This window comes from Dromaius novaehollandiae, chromosome Z, assembly GCF_036370855.1.
Source record: "Dromaius novaehollandiae isolate bDroNov1 chromosome Z, bDroNov1.hap1, whole genome shotgun sequence".
NCBI classification, from domain to species: Eukaryota; Metazoa; Chordata; class Aves; order Casuariiformes; family Dromaiidae; genus Dromaius; species Dromaius novaehollandiae.
Window position 1 is genome coordinate 59,044,827 of NC_088132.1, and position 16,518 is coordinate 59,061,344.

Here is a 16,518-nt window from a genome sequence, read left to right on the forward strand (position 1 = left end):
GAGCAAGTAATTTCATGGACTTTCTACTTCATAGTTTTTCCACAACAGTGAAAGCCACTTATATCCTTTGATGTTGCAAGGTTTTTAATGCATTGTATGCATTTTAAAAGTGTCCCTCCTAGATTCTTGCACATGATCAAAACCCTGAAAACTTAGCAGAGTAAATAAGAGAAATGATAATTTATTAAACAAAATGAAATTGGGGCAGGGAGAGGAAACATGACATGTTGGATGAAAAGGAGTTACTTCATTACCTGGATATCCAGTTAGTAACTTCCATTTTCCATGTCGAATTGCTGCATGCATGGAGATATTGAAAAGTGTATCATCCCACATAAAAGAACTGTTCTGCAATAAAGATGTCCTGTTGTCAATGCCAAGACCTTAAGGGAAAGTAAACTAAGTTAGGAACATTGTATAAGCATGAAGTCATTTTTAGAATTCTGTTAGAAAACAAACCAGTATCATTCATTTATTTTGTGTGTCAGATGCAGCATTTGTTTTATATACGTGTGTGTACACAAAGATCTGCACTACAATTCACCGGATATATTTAGCTCTTAGATCTTGAACTGCACCACAGAAAGTGATATGGCTGCCAGTGGAGAAAGTCACTTCTGAGTTCAAATAACTCTGTGAGCAATAATCTGTGAGCATATACAGGCACATATTAAGGAAACTCATGATTTTAATTGCTATCTTGCTCCAGTTAGGAATATAGGATTGAAAAATCTCCTGATTCAGTGCTAATTCTCCTAGATCACTCCAGCAAACAAGTTGTAGGTTCTGACTTTTATCCACACACTGTGAGCTAACTCTTTCTGGAATAAGCTGGCTGCATTCACATAGATCTACATCTGGCTAGAGAGGTGATTCTAAGGCATGGCAACTGAGGGAGTATGAGGCATGTCTTCATGTGTTTCGGGTAGAAAGAGCCAAAGGTGCCGCGGCCTCATCTCTAGGTACTGCAGCAAACTGTGTCAAGTGTCAACTATGCCCAAATTTCCTCTCAGAAGGAATCTTGTAGCTCTTTCTAGAAGGAAGCTCAGAAAAAAAATTAACCTGCATGTACCAGGGATGATCAGGAGACCAGGTCTTTACTGAAAGCAGGAGGGAGTCGGACAGACACTCCAGGAGCATCCAAACTAATAACCACATCTTAGCTTCTATAAACAAGATCTGACTTTAGGAAATAAAATCTAAGAATTTTATATTAACTGTATCTTTACCAAAAGAAAACCTAAAGGCAGTTCTGTAATCTGACTAGAAACAAGACATCAGGAAGCAGAGAGAAACCAATTTTAATTCTCCTGCATCTTTTAAGAGATAACTTTCAATCAATTTAGGAAATCTAAAGGAAGCAGTAGGCAGACTTTTGCCACTAAAACAAAACAAAACAAAACAGAGTTTTGCAATGATATGAGACACCAAATATTAGAAGCAGTACTAGAGGCTTCTAAAAAGAGTAAATTCTCTAAGTCACAGTGAGGCAAATATACAGACAGATTAGACAGAAGAGAGCAAAAGAAAGTTTGGAAAGAAAATTCTGGCACACAATGTCTCTATTTTTTATGAAGATCCTGAGAGGTTTCTATTTTATTACTGTTCTTCATACTTCGAATCATTTTTTTCTTTGATAAGCACTTCTTGTGCATACTCAAGTTCCCTGTTCACATCACACTTCTATAATGTTCCCAGATACATAAGGCTATAAAAGAGGACCACTTGTTTTGAATATGCATACACAGATAGGGGAGGGCTCAGCTCAGTTTAGATCATGAAGCACTGAAACTAATGATAAAAAAAAAAAACCCTATAAAAAGAGAAAACGTAATAAAATCTCCTAGAAGAATCTGCTGTGGAACATAAATGCACACACAGACGTGTGTGGTGTCTGTAGCAGATACATAACTTTTAAAAGACTAATAATGCTTACTTTTCAACATCATTGTATTATGTATTACTCTGCCATGCTCTTTGCTACTGTGAATACTCATCTTCATCATTTATGTTCTTAAAGACCACAATGAAAGACACAGCGAGGAGATCAAAAAATACAGTTACGCGCTTTATACATTAAATCCTCCAATTACAGTATTAGGGTTTGGTCTAAAGGAAAAATTATGAGGTCACACTTACAATTTTAAGGTTTAGCATGGAGAATATGCTTCCAATATGCTGAGCTACTGTATGTGAAGCCATAGCATTACACAATATAAATTATTTAAAATACTTCAAATAAGCAGTATAAAAGATTGTATTTTTAGATACACTTTTCAGAATATTGTTGGAATGCCGTATGTCAGGCTCATAATAAGACTCAAAAAGATAAACCAATTAAAAACCACCCTTATTTGTTCCTGGTAATGAAAACAAACAAATCCTAAAATTGAGCAAATACTTTTACTAGAGCTTGTAGTTGAAGTTGTTTGATAGAATATTATCTTTGAGAAAAATTTATTGAAGAGAAAAAGGCAAGTGCACTCACGTTGAGCTATATATACAGAACTCTGTCAGTCACGCTAATTCACCCATTGTAAGCCCTTGTCTTCTGCCAAAGAAATGTACTGTCTATTGTTCAGCCAAGCGCATTGCTTCACAGGCAGCACAGGTCAACTTTTATCAGACATACCAGCCATGGAAAATAGACCGATGCTCACTGGAGTGAGCTCAACACAGCATATTTATAGGACTGCCAGATTATATAATATAATCCATCCCATCGTATAATTTGTCCCCTTAAGCTAGTATATTCCTCCCCCCAACATTTACCTGACTTTCCTTTTCCCTTCAGCCCCGTTGTTAAATTTCCATCTCTGTCATTCAGCTTCTGTTATTGCAGATGAAATGCAAAATTATTGGATGGTCTTCTCCCCCTGCCATATGAATTTTACAGAATTCCCTTTTCCAGTCTGGTAGACTAAACAAGTCACATTCTTTTTGTTCCCTCTGTAAGATAAAATGTTCATTCCCTAGGCATCTCAGTAGTTTTTCTCTTCCTCTGCTCCAGTTATATTTTATTTTTTCAGCATGGTTGACCAGGCAGCAGCAATAGCACCATGCACTAAATCAGCAACCAGACAGATGCCTTTTATGGATCTGTCTAATAGAGTCTGCCTTCACATGCCCACATACTCACTTTACAGAGTTAGGGCATATATCAAAACTACGATGCCTTTGCCTGTGCAAAGAGGGTAAACATTTTTCTTCTGCCCTGTGATCACCAATGTATCAGTAGCCAATGAAATATTAAAGTTTTTCTTTTACCTTAAAAAAATACCACAGTCTTTGCCATCAATTTTCTTATTTTCAAACAGAAGCCTCTTTCCTGAAGCCGCCTTGTGAGCATCACCAGCTGCTTTACTTCCTCTGAAGTACTCTATTGGGAAATTATACAACTTTTATTACCTCAGAAAGCAATGGAATTTCATTCAGCTGTTTCTTTTCAAATATTTAATGCTAGAACAAATAAAATGATCCAAATATTTTACTGTTTTTGTGGTGGTTGTAGGTTACCAAACAAGTGTTTAAATAGATTTATCTCTATAGAAAAAAATAAAAATACAATTCTTCAAAAAATATTGCCCTTGGATAAGTGACTTCAATATTTATTTCATATTCCAAGACCATCCTTAGTCTTAACACCCTGAAAACTCATTTTATGATCAGATTTTAAAAGAAAATGAGGTGGCCAACTCCCACTATTCACAAAAGCAGTTTATGATGTAAATACTTCAAAAAACCTGGCCCTCAGCCCCTTATGAAAACTTCAGCTTAGTTCATTTATTTCCATTATTGCACATAATTTGTCTCTATAAACAGACATATTCCTGATTTTGGCAAAAATTGATTATTTTCAATAGCTAATTTGTATCTTCAAGAAATCTGATTTTCAGAAAGCAGATGTCAATCAATTCCAAAAATCTATGCAGGATGCTTAAAAATCATGAGTCAGAAATCAAAAAATGATAGCTGCATTTGCAAAAATAGTTGCCATGTTACCAGTTTGAATATTCCCTAGCATACCCTTCAGGTTAGAATCTGAAAAATTTACTACCAATAAATATATAAATAACATCCTGAATGACTACCAGAGAATAGGCAAGACTTTTACTAAAAAGTGAGTGGTCTTTCAAAGCATTAAGTCTTGCTAGTGCAACAGCATATGTGCAGCATCTAATGTTCAGCATCAGTCAAAAAATGAAAATAAATATTAGGAATGGCAAAGAAAGGAGCACTATGCCACAGCCTAGCTCCATGGCGAGCCTCACATGGGATACTGTGTGCAGCTTTGGTCCCCACATTACGAAGTGCATACAGAGAAACTAGAAGAGGTTCGAAGACATGCGACGACAAAGATAAAGGTATGGAACAGCTTCCACGTGAGGAAGGACTAAATGCCTCTTCATCCTCAAAGACAGACAACTGATGGGAGACAGGACAGATCTGTGAAATCGAGTGGCACTGACAATCTGAATAGCAAACAACTGGTCATTCCTAATTGGGGGGAGGGGCCATCAAATAACGTATGAAACACCATATTCAAAACGAACAACAGGATATACTTCCGTATCACAAACTCAGCTCGTGTGTGGAATGCCTTGCCACTGGATGCTGTAGATGCCAAAAATTTACACAGGTTGAAAGAGTGGTAAAAGAGTGATCACAAAGTAGAAGAAAAATCCGTCAAGGGCTGTTGAACACAAAAACACAACCTAAATATAAGGAGCTCCATGAGCTGCAGGTTGTGGTGGAGTACATGAGAGATGTATTTTTATGTTCTTGCCCTCTCACACTTTTTCCTACACCACAGGTACTCTTGGAAACAGGAGCTATAGAGATTTTTGGTCTGACATGGCACAGCTATTCTTATTTCCATCATATACAAGATGTTACGAAATTACTTTCATTTCAGGACAAATATTTTGTTTACAGAAAAAGTGATATGCCCAGGTAGATTTATGCAAACCCTTTTTGTTATATTAATCTTTATGTACAGTAAACTGAAAGGGTAGATGTTTTCACAAAAAGATAAGTATATATAATTAAGATTCAGATTTAACTGTAGTTTCAGAAATACAGGTACATGAGTCATTTCTAGCATATCCTCTAGCTAACTTGTAATGCTTTTCTTAAAAGAAGGGATAGCATAAACAGATTAGAATAGTCATTTATATCAGCAATGCCTTCCAAAGCACAGAACAATCCGTATCGATGTAAGCAAGTGAGTTACTTGCTTAAGGATTGTTTCTCATTTATTTCACAATGAAAATACAGAGTAAAGTCACTAAAATAATGGATTCACACCAGATCTATACCACCATGATTAAGATTGGAATCTGATACTTAAATTACTTCTTGCTTTAGTCATACAATTTTAAATTAAAAAGAACAACTACCATTTACAGAAATATCACAAAAAGACAGGTTTTGCCATACCAAATAAGTTCCTTGGTATATTCAGTTCAGCAGTGAAAGTAATTAATACCTGACAATTCAAAGTTAAACAGAGAAGCTAAACCAAAACTCCTTACTCTGACTAGTTGTGTCTTCTGAGCAATCCTTTCTTTCATTTCACTTTGTCTCATTTTTTATGATCTTCCCTGTGCTTGAAATGTGCCTAGCCCTGTTCTTTCCTTCTTATCCTTTCAACAAAGCTCTTCTGCCCTCACTGACTACTCCACGTGTGCTCTTGAGCCCACACATCATTTAGGTTGGATGGGTAGCCCTTCCAGAGAAAAATATTTTCTTCATGTGTATTTTTGTATACACTTATAGCCGAGTAACTCATTAGTTCACCTATCCAACTGTGCAATGATTTATGGGAGTGGAAAATAGGAAGAAACTTTTCTTCTCAGCCCCTCTAGTAATCAATATATACGTGAGCTTTGATCATCTATTTCTCAGCTTATACAATCCTCCTTACCTATTAGAAAATTATCTAACATAAAAAATAATAATTTATCTGATCACCATGAAAAAGACAGAAATTACTGAAAATCTATTTATTTTCTATGTAGCACGAAACCTTTTCAATTTTTCTGCTATTGCTGGCCACCACTTTGCAAAGCAAACATTTCAAATACTCTGTGACCACAGTTTGTATAAAAAGATTTCAGTAGTAAATACCTACCTGTTTTGTCTAGATTTACAAAGCAAAGAAAGATACAATTTGAATTTCATTTTTTTGTTAAAGAAAGGTTCAACTTCCAGTCACTCAGTCTAATAGACAAATTGCGGAAAAATGTCATTAAATGTAATAAAATTATTTAATAAAATTATTCAAGGGTATATTCATTTAACTTCTGTTCTCTAATTTTTAATCATAGAAAGGAAGAAGATAAAATTTTCAGCTGAGATGTAAAATAAAGAGAATATATATGAGATTACATATTCTGCCATGTCTATCTATCTAACCATATATTTGCACAGATCTAATAAGCATATATGAATGACTCTTCTCCTCACTCCCCTACCTCTCTCCTTTCTCTCTCTAATAATGAGACCAGTTCGAGTAATTGGTAGAATCCTAAAATGTGGTGATATAAATAGAGAGTACATCTAAAACCAAAATATTCTTTCTTTTGTCTATGATTAAGATGATCCATACTGAGAAGTTTTCTTGCAGGGTAAGAGATTAAACAGCACACAGTTCTCCCTAACATGGCATTTACTGAGATCCTGACCACGAATGTTAGAGGAACCAAAACAGTATTGCTCAAAGCATGCTACATTTCTGTACCCTGTGGTCTTACATACTAGTGTGGGGGGAAGAAATGTTGGGAATTGGAGAGCAATTCTGGAAAAAAACAAAAGAATGCTAATTTATTATTTATTTGGGAAACAGAGCCCTACCCAAGGAGTTATTCTAAACAACTTGACTGTCAGATGAACTATACCTCTGCAATTTTTCAGTATCCTACACAATAAAAACAACCTTCACCTACAAGCAGCTACATACAGTCAGTATCTTTTACGGACAACAGAAGCAGACAAAGCTTGTACCTCCACTTCTTCATTTGCAAAGCAATGACATTAACAGTTATTTACCTTCAAAAAGAAAAAAAAAAGCAGCATATTTCCCAAAGGAAAATTCGAAAAATAACAGCATTCTCTATAGTCAAACTTCTGTTTATGATAATATACCAGCAGACTGAGCCACATGACAGGGAAAATATAAATGGCTCCAAGCTTAATTGCAACCCACTCGATGGAAAAGACTGAAAAGAGTGCACTAAGAAAAGCCACAATGAACTAGTTTCTTTAGATGGCTCTCACTCTTTCCAGTGTAAACTGGAAGCACATCTGAAACAAATAATAAACAGGTGCTACTGCTTTGCGGGTCAGTAACATAAGTACTTTTAAGAGCTTCCAGAGAAAGCTGTAATACCACCACCATTTCCTGTAATGGAAACATATGCATATTACGCCACTTGGGGAACTAAATAGTTTGACACCTTGCAGTTCGCAATGCATACCACACAAAAGGATACCCTGGGTATTCTCCCAGTAACTAAAAGTGATCTCTGTAGTTCTCCAGACTTTTACTGCAGTAGAAATCTTCAGTCCAACTATGCAACTCTCCCTATCACTTAGTTGGTTATTCCACTCTAATACTTAAGTAATATATAACGAGGTCCACATAGAACAGAAGTTTACTTCTATTACAGTATGAATTATTTAAGGGAAGCAGAAAGGATTATTCACGCAACAGCCGATTCTGAATAGTACAAACCTTACTGAGACAAAGCCTTGTCCTACAGAAAGAGCAGGGACACTGCAGAAGAGCAGGGACACTGCATGCTGTTGACAAAGGAGATCTGACTGATACAGCCTGGCTGGATTTCCAAAAGGCTCTAGACAAAGAAACTAAGCAACTGTGGGATAAGAGAAAAGATCCTCATACAGATAAGAAAAGCACCTAATAAAATGAGAAACAAACAAAAAAATTTATTTCATGTTGGAGAGGTCACCAGTGGATTTCTAAAGGAATTTGTGCTGAGACCCATACTGTTCAGCATATTCCAAATGACCTGGAAAGGGGACTGAATAGCAAGATTACAAAGTCTGTGGATGATAAGAAGTGATTTAGGGTAGGAAAGACAAGGGGCTGACTGTGAAGAACTACAGAAAGCGCTTATGAGACTGTGCAACTGGGCATTAAAATAGCTAACGATATTTACCATAGATATATGTGAAGTGATGCATGTATGAAATAACAATCCTAAATTCACACATAAAATGATGGACTGTGAGCTGCTCATTATTGTCTGGGAATAAAATCTCAGGATCATGACAGATTGAGCTGAATTTTCTGTGGAATTATGTCAGTAATTCTCAAAAGGAAACTGAATGCAAGGAATTATTAGAAAAGGACTAGTGAGCAAAGCATAAAGCAATATACAACTGTAAAATTTTTGTAGTTCTGGTCTTCCCATCTCAAAAATAATACAGTACAACTGAAAAGGTTTAAAAAACAGTGACAAAGACAGGTGAAATCCATATTCCCTCAGGAATTAAAAACCTCTGCCAAATGTACATTCTGCTTAATTGAATTGGTACATTCCAAAGAACTCCAGGGACCAGACTGCTTTGATCTTCGGCATCTGCAAAAGAGGGTTTTTCCCATCTTGAGTGATGTTGGGCCAAATGCATTCAAATCCTTACTGTCTCACTTGACAGTGGACCAATCAGCATAACAGGCCAAACAGTTTGAGTACTTACTACTCCGACACGATGAGCTATCTGAGCGACACCACATCCTCTTGGTAATCTTTAGTACATTTGATGTGACTACAGTCTCCAGTTGAACCTAACCTCTCAGCATTTGACTATACATTGTCTACAATGGCAAATCACGCTACTACGCAGCACAAATCCACAGCAAGAAAATCTAGAAAATGCTGAAACACTATATGAGATACAAAATTCCTTATTTGGGAAATTTTTTCTGTTTTTGCCAGTAATAGCCGGATTCCAACTGGGCTCACCTACCTTCCCTGAACAAATATAATCTTGGATATATGCTCAAATTCAATTACATACCATTTTTCTTCAGTCGCCAAAGTCATTTCATGGAACACCTCCATGTTATTCTATCACTTCATAAAGCCTTCTTTTAATAGCATCTGAGCGTGTTGCTATCAGAATGGCTGGATCACCTCTCTGAGCTTCTAGCCACCTGCTGTCCTTTCCATTGGGTGACAAAAGAATTGGTTTTTTGCTGGTAGGCACCACATAAGCAACAATTATTACTAGAACAGTATTGCAAAGAAGTCCTGCCTGTTTGCAAAGGATTCTCAGGAGAATTACATACATTGGGACCGCTCATGTTTTCAGACATATGTATCTGCTAATGCAGGCTGGAGATACACATACAGAGTTACGACTGTGACAGATGCACTTACCACAGGATTGCATTAGTTACACATTAAGACCAAGGAACACAGATGTAACAAAGTTTCATCCCATAGCCAGAAGACAGGTAACTAATGAATTGCAAAAACTAGGGCTTGCAGTAATGTCCTTTCTCAGCTCTGGGGAATAAGGTGGCATTTAAGTCACACATACGTCCAAAAAAGACTCTGCATTTAAAAGAATACACTCTTGTACATAGAGAAATCACTGAAGATGGTCACTGCAAGAAGACAGGCTTTCAAAAGGTAGGGTCATCTGACAATGACCAATCTTAGGGCAATAAATTAGATGGTCAATTACTTTTTTTATATTCTGATGAGATGACACTCTAAAACATACCAAGTGATTCAAAAGAAAGTTTCTTTAATTTATAAAAATTTTTTTATTAGAAAGGAATTAACTTCTCTGTATGTTACAGGGTAGTGTTCCACTTAATACTTTAAGCGAACACTGGAAAAGACCACACAGGCTACTGTCACTAGAATTTAAAAGCAAGAGACAGTAACTGGTGATATTTTCACAGCAAGCCAATGCATATCCCTCCCTGCCTCATCTGATCTGATTAGTAGCCTATAAAAACCACAGAGGAGATCCCTAGACAGAAGTCTGGGACTGGCAAACCAAAAACACTTATCCACGAAACCTGAAAGGAGAGAGAGTATTTTCTACCATGCTCATTATCAGCTTTAAAATCAACATACTATTTTAATCATCCAAGAAATCCCTATTGTATTCAACAGCTTCTATACATTCTCATAAAAATGGTAATAGTATCATTCACCTATTGCTTCCATTAAAATAAATCAAGGATTTTGCACACTATGGCTTCTCTTCTAATGCAAATCACCTCACTCTATTATCAGGATTTGAAACGTTTATGTGATACCTATTAAATAAAAAGGAGTTTCTCCCCAGTGGTGCAAAATCACATGTAATTACTTTTCTATCAATAGACACTGCAGACTTCTTCAAACCACCTGAGCCTGTTATTCTACTGCAATAGCAGAAATTGTAAGTAAAAAGAAGCACAGATTATCTTAAATGTTACAGAACTATACATAAAAATTACTCTCATGGAAACAGTTTCAGTATCCCATAAATCTGACTAGATGCAGAGACACAGAACTTGCACGTTTGGCAGGTTCACTGTCCCTTACTAATGCTTAGCTGTGGAACAGCAGGGCTTGAAACAGCAGCAGTCTGTTAGAGTTTTAAACAAAACACACTGAAACCAATAGGAACCTTTCTATTAATTCCAGTGAGCTCAGAATTAGACTCCTAAGCATCAGTAGAAACAAAGAGGCAACTTCTAGCAACTCCTAGCAATTTCTTTTAATCAAACAAACAGAGCTAAATTCCCCTTTATACATACACTTCAGTAGAGATAACCATGTTTTACATGAAACCTTTATATGAAAGGCTTATACATTTGCATCCGCAACAATCATTTCTGGCAGCATGCAAGTTTTAAAACAACAAAAGAAAAAAAGACCGGCATAAATTAAAGTGATTCTGAAATCAAAACAAATCAAAAACACCAATATATCATTTACCAAGTCTCACAGGCAAAAGCTTATGAAAAGAATCAGTCACAGCACACAATCCCAAGAATGTTACCAGAAATTGAGTCTTATGGAGCAGTGGAGAAAACTGAATTCCAGAGTCATTTTCTCTGCTACAAAATCCTTGTCACTAAGCTCAGAAGTTAAGATCTAGAAACTGTTTACTTAAACATATCACTCGATCTTCCCTGCAGCACTGAAACAGAAGAAAGGCAGTCTTCAGGTACCAGGCACCAAAACACATGAACAGTCAGAAAAGGAAATACTAAGCTGAGAAATGAACCACAACTTTACTGCAGTAAAACTCAGGAAGCCAAACTATAACTTATCCTTGTGGTCAGCATAGATTCCCACACCCACATCTTCTGAATCTTCTTTGGACTGAATTTCTCCAACTGTCCAATAGTTTCCTCCCTAAAGGAGGAAATTCTCAGGTCACATGGAAAGCCCACTGTAGGCTGTACAAATTATTGACTGTATGTCCCCTAAAGCAATTAGAAACAGTTGCCAATTCAATGCTTAATTGATTTAATTTTCAGTAAACTGGGAATAAAGAAAAGGGTCAGACCAATTAAATATTTAATTTCTATGGGTTCTAATAAAAAGAAAATTAACGTGAAAACCAAGGGTTAAATTCATAAGTGGATGTACCTGACAAAAATGAGAGAGAGGTTATCTCCTGTTTTGCCAAACAATCTAAGCCTAGCACTGGGGATAAATTTCTGGGCTTTTGGGACTCGAGTTGCTGGGCCCAATTGCCCTGATTGTTAAAAGGTGCCTGAAGTGAGATGGCCGGGTTTCCAGGAGAGTGCTCCCCAGCAGCCTGTACGACATTCCAAGATGGAGGTTTTCTCCAGCTTTCCTGTTTCACATCATATAATGAATGCAAATATTTTGAATGACAAAAGAGAAAATAAGTCTTTAAATTGGTGATGGGATATTCAGACGGGATTGCCTAACTTCAATTTCACTCATACCGGATTTGTACATAAGACTTTGAATTTATATAGGAATATATGCAAATATGGTGAGTATATCATTTGGAACAGATTCTTAGGTCTTTACTATCCTTTAAATTTTAATTTATGTATGTGTTCTTCTAGCATCCATAAATTCAAAATACTCTGCGTGCACAAAATGTTTGGGGCTTAATCAAATTATTCAACAAATAATTCCAAAGCAGAATTAAGGATTCTACCTTACACAGAAGCAGAGAGAGAGATAATGGTAAATGAAAAAAAAATCCAGATTACCTTCAGTATTTCCCTGTTTGGAAGTACCTGGATCTGGGGAGAATGGATAGAGGGGCAGTGAGGAGGCTTAATATGGGAACATAATATATATTCTCGAGCATATATCTTTTCTGGTGAAGGTCAATTTAGCAATTGGAAAGCTGTACTCATCATGTTGACTGGGTTCACACATAACAAAAGTAGTACAGATCTATGGACAGGGTCAGCAATCTAAGCTGACACGGGATTTCCATTCTACTTGAATTTCTTTGTTTTATGGTTTGGATTAAGCACCAACAACTAACATAAGACTTTACCTACATATCAGTAGATCAGATTATCAGGAGATAATATATTAAACATGGTTCCAGTTTTTAATCTAACATAAGCACTAGACCAAACTGCTATAACTAGTTATTACAGCACAGAGAACAACAAACATAGTACATTTTTCATTTCTATTAATGAATATTAAATCAGTCTCTTCCAAACTCTTTGAAAATCTGGACTATGTCCCTAATGTAGTAAGAAAATTTATAAAGTCACTAAAATCTTTAACCTGTCAGATGGCTCAACATAACTACTCACCTGCAAGAAAAGAGCAGAACTAAAATGTCCAAGGAAATCTTTTTGAAAAATAAAAAAAAGATGAACAAAAGGAACAGCTAATATTTTTACAGTTAGGAGATGTTTTTAGATCATATATATCTTCTATTTATAAATGTAAAATCTTTTTAAATGCCTCATTCCTTTGACAGTTCGGCAGTTTGGAAATTCACAGTTGTTGTTCATGCATTTACAAAAGGAACCAGAGGGGAAGAAGGATATTTCTCTTCCCTATAGCTACAGAAGAATAAAAAGGCATTATAAGTAGATGAAGATTCCCCAGGAACCATCTCTGATAAAGACAGTGCCTTTTGCTATCCCGCAGCCACGGAAGCAAGCCTGGAACAAGCGTTTCACTGTAGAAGGAATGCTGCATGTGCTCGCACACTTGGACTGCTGGCTACACTGCACAATGCAGAGCCATGCAAAGATTTCAGAACTTATATCAAGGGATGAACATTTCTCCTGGTAATTTGGTGAAGTTTCTGTACCTTCCACTGCAGTACATATATAACAAGATTGCCTGAATTATATGAATGATTCAGATTTGTTTGGGTACAAAGTACATTTAAAGCCACTTCAACTATCACTTGCCCATAAACAGAAAATTTTGCACTGTGCGTCATACAGATGCAGTAGAAACTTCATAGATGGTGCTGCATTGAAATTTTAGTTCAGCATTTTATATATATAAAAAAAAACAAACTCAGGGGAAGGTAACAACAAAAATTACCTCTCACTCGACTGGATTCCTTGAGGCAGGCTATTGCCTAGTTTGATTGCTTACCATGAAATGCATGAGACAAAGCACACTCCAAGAGAAGTTTTAAGAAATTCTCTCTAATTGTTCCGACAAAGTACATACTGATATCTTGGCAGGAACGCAATACATGTTCCTCCTGCAACTGATTCTGCTCTGGGATCCAGTGCGCAGAGGACAGGCAAATGGGGTATAATCTGTCCTGGCTGAGACTGACAATCTCAGCAGGATCAGTTTGGTCCTATGCAAATTGTCTTACGTTCTTTAGTGATAACTGCTAAACTTCAGCAAACATCAGTCAACGAACTGTCAAAAAATGAAATTAGAAATACCTTCCACAAAATGCAGGACACTTTTGCAGCTTCCTGAGTAGAATTCTAGAAGCAGCTATGCATGAGAAGAATGCCTACATACTCATTTTTAAAAGTACAGCATCACTTGGAATCTACATGAAAAACAAACGGATACACCATAGATGTCTAGCCTATTCTTTCTTGGGATATATGATTTGAAGGAACTTCATTGCATTTTCCTCTGAATTAACTGAACATGAAACTCCTACTTCAGTGACTGAAATTTTGTGAAGAGATGGAGACAATGGCAGGAATCAGAAAAAAATGTTATTGACACATACCATAATACATACAGCTACCATCATTATCACAATAAAGTCAAGATGGGTCTTACTACATGTCTCAGAATACATACATATATTTTAAATCTTGACCAACACTTGCCCTATTATATTTGCAGTTGTTTTGAGTCAATTGCTAATTTATTCTTTCTGAGAGAATATCTACAAGGAAATATAGAAAAAAAAATTTTGTTCTACAACAGGAGAAGTTAAATATAAAAGTTCCAGTGTCTGACTGTAATAACTGAACAATACTCTAAGGCCAGGCAGTTTATTTGAATTATTTTAATGAAACCTTCATATACAAGGAATATGTTTTGTGACCTGGCTGTTTTTACGTACACGTTATTTTTTGTACTTTAACAAACCTATAATCAGCAGGTTATTCAGTGCTTCTCAGTCTTTTGCTTTCTTTTGAAACACCACAGGGAAAAAAAAAAATAATAGAAACCAAAAATAAAAGTTGCGAGGGAATTCTGGACAGTACCATCTAATTAAGAAGCATTTTCCCTCTTTAAGATAATAAACATCATCAATATGAGAGTAGAAAAATATCTTCATGGTTATTTCTTCCAAAAGTTTATCACAGTGTTATGCTGCTGTTACTGATATTTGATGCTTCGGAACACAGACAACTCCTCTCACTGCTGGAGGGGAAATGTTGCATATTGTTTGCAAAGATTCAGTCACAGGATGCATTTCACTTCATCTACAATAATACTCTTACCTCCAGACATCTACACAGGTAAAGTAATATTAGCTTTTCTTCGCAGTCTTTTAAAGCCTAGCGTTTTTCCTTTCTGCTTAGATTAAATGTATGAATAAATGAAATATTCCATGGTGGTTCTAAATGATAATTTCAAAAGTCAATAGCCCTTTGAAAGTTATGATTTTCCCATTTCAGTTACATCTGTATAACCTTGTCTTTGCCCATCCTCATTTGTAAACTAAATTTTTAAGGTGCACAAGTAGGTGTGATGCCTTAATTAACAGGCTGCCTGTGACAGTCCAGGGGAAAAATGAAAACCTTTTAGAAAAACATGAAAACGAGTCTGCTATAGTCATTTCTAAACGCTGACAGCTCCATGGGCTAACAAGGTCTTTGAACATATATACTTTTAACTAATTTCTTTCTTTTTTGAACTCTGATGTATGCAGCAATTATTTCCCCTCAAAAAGGAAATTCTGGAAATGTCAAGGGCTCCTCCAGCCTATACTGTGACAATGAATTACTGAAGAAATAAGGTTTTTTGCTACTTCACAGAAGAAAGACATTTTGTGACCTTTTGCTGCTCTATGGCAATAATGAGTTTTCTACAAAACTCTGAGACTTTCTGTTGCTTTATTAAAACAAAAATTTTTGAGGAATAGCCATGACCTTAACCTTGCAAGAATTAATAGAATACCGATTTTGAAGAAACAGATGAAGCCTGAGGCACTATAATTTCCTATTGTCATGTTGATGATGCATAGGTCTGTGCCATACATGGAAACTCACACAGTGAAGTTCACTGATCTTGAATCATTTAGTAGAACGTTGGGAACAGTTAGCTCCAACCTTCATTATTGTTCCTTTTAATTTTAGTTCTCTCTTAGTGATGTTTGATTTCAAATGCAAGATTTACATTAGAATATCATGGTCAGTCTGCTACCTTTCAAAATGCTCTCCTAAACTTAATGGCAATAGTAAGCATATAAAAATATTCTTGCTGTTGTTTCCAAGTATTTTTCACCTTGGTTTCTTACAATCAGTTTTATATATATATATATATATATATATATATATTTTTTTTTTTTAATGAAACTACCCAGTAAAATCCAGGACTATTAATGGCAGCAAAAAATCCCCACAAACTTCAACAGGGCCAAGCATTTATCCGGACTATTACACTCTTACACAATTACATAATTAAAAAAAAAAAAAGTTATTCTAAATGACAGTAAACTACTCACTAATAGAGCCTACAAGATCAAACATTGCAAAGTGTGATCTTCTAAAAGGAAGCACTTTATTTTTACTTCTCCGGGAAAAATATGAAAAATTTATTAGGTTTTTAAACCTTATTTTTTTTCCAGGAAACAGATTTAAACTGACTGGAATAGTATTTATGAATTACTGATATCAAAGGTCACATTTAGAAACCCTTATATATCAAACACACAAACCCCTCTTGTGTTACTATGAAATAACACTCATACCTGTCCTGGATTAAAATTAACAGATTTCCAAATCAGAGAGATTTCATTTGACAAAGGTAATCTAGCCTCTAGACCTTATGCATTGAGAGCTGCATAAAAATATAAAAT

General features: G+C 35.9%; 1 protein-coding gene across 5 annotated transcripts in view; it reads right to left on the reverse strand.

Moving 5' to 3' along the window:
* The window catches only part of LOC135323459 (arylsulfatase B-like), a 90,547-nt gene that overhangs the window by 24,999 nt on the left and 49,030 nt on the right, over positions 1-16,518 (reverse strand). For all 5 annotated transcript variants that reach the window (XR_010386067.1, XR_010386068.1, XR_010386069.1 and 2 more), the window contains exon 7: positions 255-383. Coding sequence is in view for 2 of the 5 variants with exons in the window: in XM_064501728.1 (XP_064357798.1) it covers positions 255-383 (129 nt within the window). In the remaining 3 variants the exon portion in view is untranslated. The remainder of the gene's footprint in view (positions 1-254; positions 384-16,518) is intronic.